The sequence below is a fragment of the Clupea harengus genome, chromosome 25 (genome assembly GCF_900700415.2).
Source record: "Clupea harengus chromosome 25, Ch_v2.0.2, whole genome shotgun sequence".
In the NCBI taxonomy this organism is placed as follows: domain Eukaryota; kingdom Metazoa; phylum Chordata; class Actinopteri; order Clupeiformes; family Clupeidae; genus Clupea; species Clupea harengus.
Window position 1 is genome coordinate 7,758,399 of NC_045176.1, and position 8,579 is coordinate 7,766,977.

General features: G+C 40.4%; 2 protein-coding genes across 4 annotated transcripts; both read right to left on the reverse strand.

Moving 5' to 3' along the window:
• Positions 1–1,684: 1,684 nt before the first annotated feature.
• Positions 1,685–4,962, reverse strand: mpv17l2 (MPV17 mitochondrial inner membrane protein like 2). 3 transcript variants are annotated; one of them, XM_031563318.2, is made up of 6 exons: positions 4,831–4,962; positions 4,187–4,449; positions 3,848–4,009; positions 3,416–3,492; positions 3,195–3,321; positions 1,685–2,684 (listed from the first exon to the last, which is right to left on the reverse strand). In XM_031563318.2, exons 2-6 carry the CDS (start codon positions 4,374–4,376, stop codon positions 2,587–2,589), a joined length of 654 nt encoding a protein of 217 aa, XP_031419178.1. In that variant the 5' UTR covers positions 4,377–4,449; positions 4,831–4,962; the 3' UTR covers positions 1,685–2,586. The 3 variants fall into 3 exon arrangements, with proteins under 3 accessions (XP_031419178.1, XP_031419176.1, XP_012683398.2); XM_031563316.2 differs by having other exon boundaries at positions 4,623–4,962; XM_012827944.3 differs by having other exon boundaries at positions 4,617–4,962.
• A 1,173-nt stretch (positions 4,963–6,135) lies between these two features.
• ifi30 (IFI30 lysosomal thiol reductase) lies at positions 6,136–8,321 on the reverse strand. Its single transcript, XM_012827943.3, has 7 exons — positions 8,116–8,321; positions 7,562–7,744; positions 7,287–7,361; positions 7,080–7,172; positions 6,801–6,953; positions 6,645–6,713; positions 6,136–6,533 (listed from the first exon to the last, which is right to left on the reverse strand). Exons 1-7 carry the CDS (start codon positions 8,236–8,238, stop codon positions 6,468–6,470), a joined length of 762 nt encoding a protein of 253 aa, XP_012683397.1. The 5' UTR covers positions 8,239–8,321; the 3' UTR covers positions 6,136–6,467.
• Positions 8,322–8,579: the final 258 nt, after the last annotated feature.

An 8,579-nucleotide genomic window follows, 5' to 3' on the forward strand; every position in this document is an offset into this window, starting at 1 on the left:
GCACCATGAATGCCTGTGGAGATAGTGGCTGACAAGATGACTTCCAGTCTCCAGGAGGCTGGTAGAACAGGAATATACCAGCATGACGACAATTAAAAGCACACTGCCAAAATCACGCAAGAGTTTTTAAAAGAAGGAAAAAGTGAAAACTATGGCCTGGCCAAGTATGTTTCCTGACCTGAATCCAATAGAACACCTTTGGGGTATCTTAAAGAGAAGGCTAGCGCAACACAACCCCTCCAGCAAAGAGCATCTGTTTCTGAAGAGACATTCTACAAATAACCTACTGTTCAACTTAGAATGCAATTACTGCAAGGTGATACCATTTTGAATCATTTGACATTGCATAGGGGTGTACTCATGTCTGGCGTATACTGTATATCACCATTAAAGATGACTCAACTCTGACAATGACAACCAATTGATTACAATGCATTACACTGTACCTCTGCAACCCCAAAGAGTTTTGATAGAGAACAGCTTTGCTTCATCTTCCTGGACTCAGATGTGATCCTGTCTGAAATAAACATTCACATGAAATACAGACCGACTATGACAGGACATGGACCATTTACATTTTACAACAACTTATGGTTACCACCACAATAAATCCTACTATAGTATTTGTACTGCTCACAACCTTAAATGTGACTATTTTGGCAACAGTATATTTCTCTTGGGCTTGGACTTGTTATGACTGTCATTACTTTAATACATTTACATTTACATTTAGTCATTTAGCAGACGCTTTTGTCCAAAGCGACGTACAAGGGAGAGAACAGTCAAGCTAAGAGCAATAAAAAAGCATGGTGTAACAATAAATACTACTTTACATGAGAATTAGAAAAACAACAACCTAGAAAAGAGGAAAAAGAAGTGCAGGAATGTAACTGCTGAAGTGCAAGTTAAGCGCTAGTCAGGTGCCAGTTAGGAGGGGAGGTGCTCTCTGAAGAGTTGGGTCTTCAAAAGCTTCTTGAAGGTAGAGAGGGACGCCCCTGCTCTGGTAGTACTAGGCAGTTCGTTCCACCAACGTGGAACTATAAATGAAAATAGTCTGGATTGCCGTGCTTGCACGGACGGCAGTGCCAAACGACGCTCACTAGACGAGCGCAGCGTCCTGGGTGTAACATTTGCCCTTACAAGAGCATTTAGGTAGGTGGGAGCAGAACCAGTAAGCACTCTGTAGGCAAGCATAATAATGAAATAACTGAAGAATAAGGAGTTATGACCTATTCTGTTACCCAAAAGAAATACCTTGTAAAAGTACAATTTAGCCTTTAGTATAATAGTCCTTACCTCTTTGACAGATTCCTCCTCAGGTCAGAAAAAAAATGACAAATGAAATCCTGAAAGCAGTTAATGAAATACCCACACATACGGCATACACATACGGTCAGCACAACTCCCAAAGAAATTGCTGATGTACCAAAAGAACTTCTCTCACGGTCTGCTGTGGTGGCAGGTCTACACATGAGTAAACTGTGTATCTTTACATACCGAGAGCAACAGTGTCAGCTCACCTAACAGGCTCGACAAGAGACAATCGGTCATGAGTAGCCTACGTCTATAAAGTTCAGAGCAATGCAAGATGGAGCATTCTAAGTAAACACAACACTTTCAGTTCATATTGTTTTTTGTTTTATCACACTAAAAAAAAAGAAGGAACACCAAAGGGCAGCATGAAAACATTTTCCTGAGTTTTTTTTTTCAGTTTGTTCATTAAAAACAAAACACTTCATATGCTTGAAGAACTCATTTACAACTTGGTCACGGAGTGTTTAATTGGTAATAAGGCAATCATTGGCTATCAAGCAGTGGTTTACACAGGATGGTACAATTCATTCTCAACATTTCAATAGGTGCTAATACATTTCACAAGGTGGAGAAAACTGGAGTCATTTTAATAAAATAATTTCTTGGAGCTCATTGAAAAATATTAAAATCTTCTAAATCACACAGTTACCTGTCACATCATTAATAAATTAGGAAATAAATACAAAATTACAAATAAATAATAAACCTAAAGTTATATTAAAAATAAGACTGATGAATGTCAACACTGTTGTTCTTTCTGGAGCGATGCATAGGAGTGAGGGACTTTGATAAAACACTGCATCAGACATTCATCTACATCAGAGGTAGCCAACACGGTGCCTACGGGCACCTGGTCGCCCGCAGGGACCACGTGAGTCGCCCGCAAGGCATGATTTAAAAACACTAATCGCAGATGATAACACCAAGAAGCACTTCTTTAACAACTAGGCCTAACCCAACAGCTTTAAACAAAGACTCTTTCAGCTTCTCATCATCTAATTTGAGACTAATCGAATAGTGATCTGTGCAACTTTTTTATTCAGGAAATTTGTATCAAACAAGTAGCCCTTCATACTACTCAGTACCCTTGAAGGAGCTCTCAGTTTCAAAAAGGTTGGTGACCCCTGATCTACATTATGGAGGGTTGAAACATTGAAACACAAACTGAAATACAGACACACAGAGAATGTCATACTTTGCAGCGATAACATTCTACCCGCAAGGAAATGTTTGCCGAACTTCATAACTGATAAGAAACACTACTAGGTCCAGCTAAAGCTCTTCAGGTTTCACAGGAGACAAAGAGCCGTCATCCACTGTCCTCTCTTGTGTCTCCTCACTTGTATCTAAAGCTGCTGGGACCGAGTCTCCTGAAAAAGAACACACCAGGAATTTGTTCGTGTTGGCACTCTGCACAGTATGTTTGCCAATATTCTAAATTCAAGTCAATCCTAGTGGCATCTACATTCAGCTGTTTTAGAGATGCTTCCCAAATGCTGGACAGACTTTGAAGAAATGTTGTGCAATTTCACAATAAATATGGGACTTTGATATCTAAACTGGACAGCTGCGTCGATAGCACTCCACCATCTTGCAACATTAACAATCTTTATGGTTGTCTGGCTGACTTATTCCTTCACAAGTTCAACTGCATTTTTGGTGATAATCAGAATAATGAACTCAATCATCACTTCAGTCAATATAAACTGACTCATATCTTATCTTGTTTTGTGGTATTCAGAATTACGTGTGACTGATGTACTGATTCTCTGCATCTACTGGGAGTTCTTGTCAAGTTAACATGAGTGTACTAACCACAGCAGTGAATACCATAATCTGTTGCACCAAATGAGAGAGGAAGTTAGGGTAAAAGAACTTACTATGTTTCAGGTAAGAAAGGTAGGTGTCCCATCCCAGTGTCAGAATGTTTACGTAGACCACACGGTATTTAGGAGGCAGGAAGTAGAAATTTATCATCTGAGCAGCTGGCCAAACACACCAATCTGCCTTTGAAGCAAAAAAGGACACTGTCATGCATATTATAGTTTATAATGCAAAAGATGTATACATTTAGAGGGGGTGCTTTCAGTGTGTCACTAACCTTGTAGAACTCCCAGAACTTCCCTTTGAATTCTTTTAATCCCTCTAACGGAGTATGACCCTCCATCACTCCCATACCTGAAAATTAAGATTAGAGAGAGTTCAATGCACAACAAACAGTTGATGATAGAGGTAGTTATCCTATAGGAGCCTCAAAAGGGTCATGGTGATGATTTTTTTCTGATCTACATTTGCGTTCCCTCTCAATAGTTTTGCGTTCCCTCGCAATACTTTGAATGCAAAAATCACCACCATGAACCTTAGGCAGCTCCGTTTTAGCACAATAATTCAACCTAACATATTTTGAAACCCACCCATTTATCACCCATTATCTGACAAGAAAACCGATCTCAGCTTGCCCTTTAAAAAAATATTTCAACTGTAACCTACCAAGGTTACGTCGGACTTTATTCCTTATATAATATTGTCTTACCTACAAAATACCATAAACCCATAGTAGGGGATGCCACCAGCTGGTCGGTCAGAACTTTCTTGATGACAGCGGGTAAAGCGTTGCCCACGAAGACCTTGTCTAACCACCCGTACCAGAAATGCAAGAACGGTCCCATCGAGCATCCCACCGCAAACATACAACCTGTGTGTGTGTGTGTAGGGGGGATTTGAAAACTGGGTAAACATTCGTAACAAATAGGCCTACACTAGACATATAAATGTTAGCACTCGTATTACGTTCGCTGATCATGCTCACTTCCAGAGGTATGATCATGAGGGCTCATGGCTCACTGAACTAAGTTCGATGGTGTGTTCTCACCAGTGCGAGTCCAGTCGCGAGGTCTGTCAGGGATCCCCCTTCTTTCCCTTGATTGTTGAATGAAGTCCCCAGCACCGAGCATTGCCCCACAGCTCACTGTGTTGGTAACTATGAGAAATCTGCCTTTGAAAAGAGGTTTCCAATACCCGGCGATCCGGATAAGGAATTGCCTACTGGACTGGTAGATCATAGTCACTTAACTAACTAGCTTCTCCACGAACAATGTTGACCCGTGGGCTGAAAGTAGATTCTGTGTACATCAGCTGGAAATGAAAGTTACATTGGGGAATTAGATTTAATTTAGTTGATTGAGAAGGCTAACGTTAGCGATTCTGCTAACATTGGCTGGATACAATTCTAGACATGTTTCCTTGACATATGACAACGTCAGTTTTGAATTTGAGCCTTCCAGTAGGTTTTTCAAACTTACCCATACCATGAATAAATCCAACGTTATGTATTTTATCCATGCCCTGTCATTGAAACCAATGCTGTCATAGCCGGTACGTACGTAGCTGACTAGGCTGTGTTAAAATCGTCACTGATGCTGTAAACTGCGCAGAAAACTGAATGCGAATGAAAGAACCAAGTCAGTGGATACTCATGTCTACTGTCAGAAATAAAATCACTGGAGAATAACTTACAGTACACAAAGTTAGATAATCTCCCGTCCTCGACAGTTGGTAGTACCGGTCTTTAAACGATTAATGGCCAGATGATGATGTGGCATACACGATGTCATCATAAACCTAGTGTCAAAGGTCATTTTTAATGATGATATTAGACCAAGGGGGTAAATGTGTAAACTAATTTGTTTCATCCTGTCTGGAGTTCCTCACGTCAGTGTAAAGGTTGGATTTCATGTGTGCAAACACAGTGAGAGAATGTCCTTAGTAGCCTATGTTGAAAAAGGAAGGAATAATGAGAAGTAGTGGTGGTGATTCTAGATAAACCGGATCATGTACAGACGGTACTTTCAAGATGACTGAGCTACAGTTTCAGTATCCTAAAAAAAACTACAGAGCACTCCAACTTCCCTAATGTTTGTCATTATCAGGAAAATGGTCTAAGCCCAGTGTTCCTCTTTCATACTGCAGGGGCAACCCCAGAACTGCATGTTATCACCTTGATTCACCTCTTTTGTTAAAGCAGCAATACGGAGTTCTGTTGCAAAACTCGTAAGCTAACTACCTAAAAGGCATGCAAAAACCTTGCTAACACCACCAACAGCCCTGCTGACACTGACAGAAGCTTGCCAACACACTAACTTGTGTCTTTTGGCAGTATCCTATAGCTTGCAATGTCATGCGTGGGAAAGCTTTTCTTCCATTTTTGCAAGGGGTTCCAGCCCGTTACACAGAACTACAATGGGCATGTCTTTGGGTGTTTAGTGGGGAAGAGCACCTTCACATGACCATATGCTATCAAAATGAATTTGAGGATGGTACCAAAACTAGTTGTCTATAAAACCATAACTCAAAATAGTGTAACATTTTTGCAGTGTTACTTTAACATACCTGGATGAACTTTTGATTAGACTTCTGATGTAGCGATGAAGAAGCATTACGCCATGTATTTAAATAGGGATGGGTGAGTCGGGAAAACGTGAAACACAGAGCAAAGCTTTGAGAAGGATCGGGAAACACTATCTGACTACAACTGATAAGGGGTTGATTATTCTCCTACAAGACCAGCAAAACCAATGTTCAGCACAAACACACACAGTGAACGGTTGAGCACCTAATACTTCACCACTGTTTCAGAGGCAGTTCCTCTGGATATCTGAGGACCTAAGGTAGTAACAGGTAATGCAATTTCCAAACAATACTGACCTAACATGAATGATTACAGACATGTATACACCATTCCAGTTCCTTTTCATTTAAATTATGTATTTTATATATTTTTCAAAGTCTTTAACAAGGTGAAACTCAATGAATTACACCATATGTATGAAAACTTTATTTATTGTTATTTTCAATGGTATAAAAACACCCAAATTATCAGCATAACAAATTGTTCAAATGTCATTACTAGTGTTTCAAAAACTGATGCAATGGTTTGCGACAGTGTAGCAATCAGAAAATATCAATACAGTGTCCTGTGCGCCTTTAATACAATTCATTTAGCCACCGCCACCATTTAAACAGTGTTTAACTAAAAAACATGGGAAGTAATTAAAATATTCAGAATATCTTCCTGGTAGACATTTAAAAAAAACGTGCGAAATGTGTACATATATGTGTGACACAGTACTTCATAATCAAGTCTCACAACCGGACTAGTTGAAACAGTAACTTCTGCTTTTGTCCTTCGCTGCCAGGGTACAGGCCGGTGGCTTCTCGCCCTAAAGACACAAGGGGGGGAAACATGAAGAGAGTGAATCAAACGTGGCTGTTGAGGTTTTGGTTTGTGTCAGCAAATCACACCATATCCTAGACCACAGACTGTGACTGACCTTGTACAGGCTGCAAACCAGATTGAAAAGGGATTGCATTGCCGTTTCCTGCATGGCATCAGTGTGCTCCTGAAAACAAGCAAGCCCATTAGAGAATAACCATCAAAGAAATGTTCAGTCAAAGATCGCATCATTACGGCTTTATTTCATGCTTACTCCATTGATGGTCACCCAGGGCACGTATTCATGAGGTGGTTTCAGTGCGCCAGTCTTGAGCGCATTCTCATGCATCAGCTTGTTCCCTTCGTCTCCCTTCACACAGGTCATGATGGTCTCCCATTTTACTGATGGAGCGTGCAGCTCGACACACTGACATGCAGGAAGGAGAAACATGGAGGATTACACTGCTATGTTCATTTACGGTTCACTAGAGTTGCTCTTGTCTTACACAAGCCTCAAACACTACAGAATGGTCTTACTGAATAAAATACTTACCGCCTGGCCAGCTTTCACCACATCAGCAGAGGCCTCCATGCAGAAGAGTATAAGAAAAGCATTTGCAGGGGGCACTCCATTCAGTATGCATGTCTAGGAGAATAAGGAATGCAACAGTCTCAAGTCTTGGGAATTCCAAACATTAAGAAGTTATTACTGTATTTTGCCATTTCAGCAGAGTGAGGCAGTCAATGACCTCAATCTTACCTCAATCATGTTGCCAAGGCACTCTTTCTCCCCATGTTGGCAAGTGAACTTATACTGCTTTCCATCATAGGACTCCTGAGATTTTATTTAAGGAAAAAAAAAAAATAACATAACAACAAAGTCCAGAACCAAGTAATTGACCGATTCAGCAAAATGTACCTGTGCCCTGAAAACATAACCTACACGTTCCACTGCAAGCCAAAGTTACTGCACACATAACATAATTGAATTTAAATAATAATAATAAAAAAAGACTAAGCATGTTTTCACCATACCTGTGCATTCCCATAAGGGACAAGTGTAACGTTCATGATGTCGCTTAACATGACCCATGTGGGAAACAGCTGACTAGTTAGGAACTGTCTGCAACCAGGGCACAGAGATTCATAGTAAAGAGCCACTCCCACTGAAGATGGGTCTGACTTTGTGTTATTGAAGTCCGGACACTGCCGAAGAACCTGGAATATGAGGGGAGAAAAAAATGATTTGCCTATATCCGTGCACTGATTTAAAATAACCATAATATAATTGACATAACGCTAAATCTTGGGGAGACTTGTCAGACTCCATGCAGACTAAAAAAAAAAGTAGCCTACTACTTCCTGTGTGATCACAATCTAATCCTGGTATCATTGTGTCGGTAAAACAAGATAATTGGGAGTCTCTAAAATAAATACGTTTTAAGCCTAATACATACGTCATTCTTACTCGATTCGGGGCCATCGGGAAAAAGCACACACCGGCATAACTAACTGCGTTATCATTAGTCATACTGTAGACAACGTTAGTGCTAAGTTACATACATCAATGTAACATTATGGTCACTTACCCCACATTCAGTCGCAATTTCAAGTGAAGAGCACCAAACGGATGGCGGATACTTGCAGGATAAGCTAAAACTTGCTCCGACCGCCAAGCAGGCAGCGAAAATCAATAGCGTAACTCCCTTCATGATTGACCGAAATACCGACAGTGCACTGATGGACCGGTATGGAACTTAAATGAGTCAGTTCATGCTCTTCCTACAAATTTATTCGGAAATATTTGTTTTGGAGGTCTATTTTATGATTGGGCGAGAAACCACGTGACATGTCTAGCGTCATTAAAATCCGGCAAGATCGTGCTTTCTTGTAGTCACTCATCACGAGCTTTAGAAATTATTACATGATCATAAGATATATCTCCCTGTGAAAAAACAGGTGTTCCCGGGAAGTTTTGTTCTCTTTTAGCAGATTCTGTAGATGTTACATTGTAGGCTAAGGTACGAGTAGGAGATCATTAGCTTTCTGTTCA

Excerpts from the sequence above, each read along its gene's own strand:
- mpv17l2 (XM_031563318.2), bottom strand. The coding sequence starts at position 4,376 with ATGATCTACCAGTCCAGTAGGCAATTCCTTATCCGGATCGCCGGGTAT. Across the intron at positions 4,010-4,186 it reads TCGCGACTGGACTCGCACTG|GTTGTATGTTTGCGGTGGGA; the intron begins GTGAGAACACAC and ends ACACACACACAG. Across the intron at positions 3,322-3,415 it reads AGTTCTGGGAGTTCTACAAG|GCAGATTGGTGTGTTTGGCC; the intron begins GTTAGTGACACA and ends TTTGCTTCAAAG.
- ifi30 (XM_012827943.3), bottom strand. The coding sequence starts at position 8,238 with ATGAAGGGAGTTACGCTATTGATTTTCGCTGCCTGCTTGGCGGTCGGA. Across the intron at positions 7,362-7,561 it reads TCCCTTATGGGAATGCACAG|GAGTCCTATGATGGAAAGCA; the intron begins GTATGGTGAAAA and ends ATAAAATCTCAG. Across the intron at positions 6,954-7,079 it reads TGGTGAAAGCTGGCCAGGCG|TGTGTCGAGCTGCACGCTCC; the intron begins GTAAGTATTTTA and ends CCTGCATGTCAG.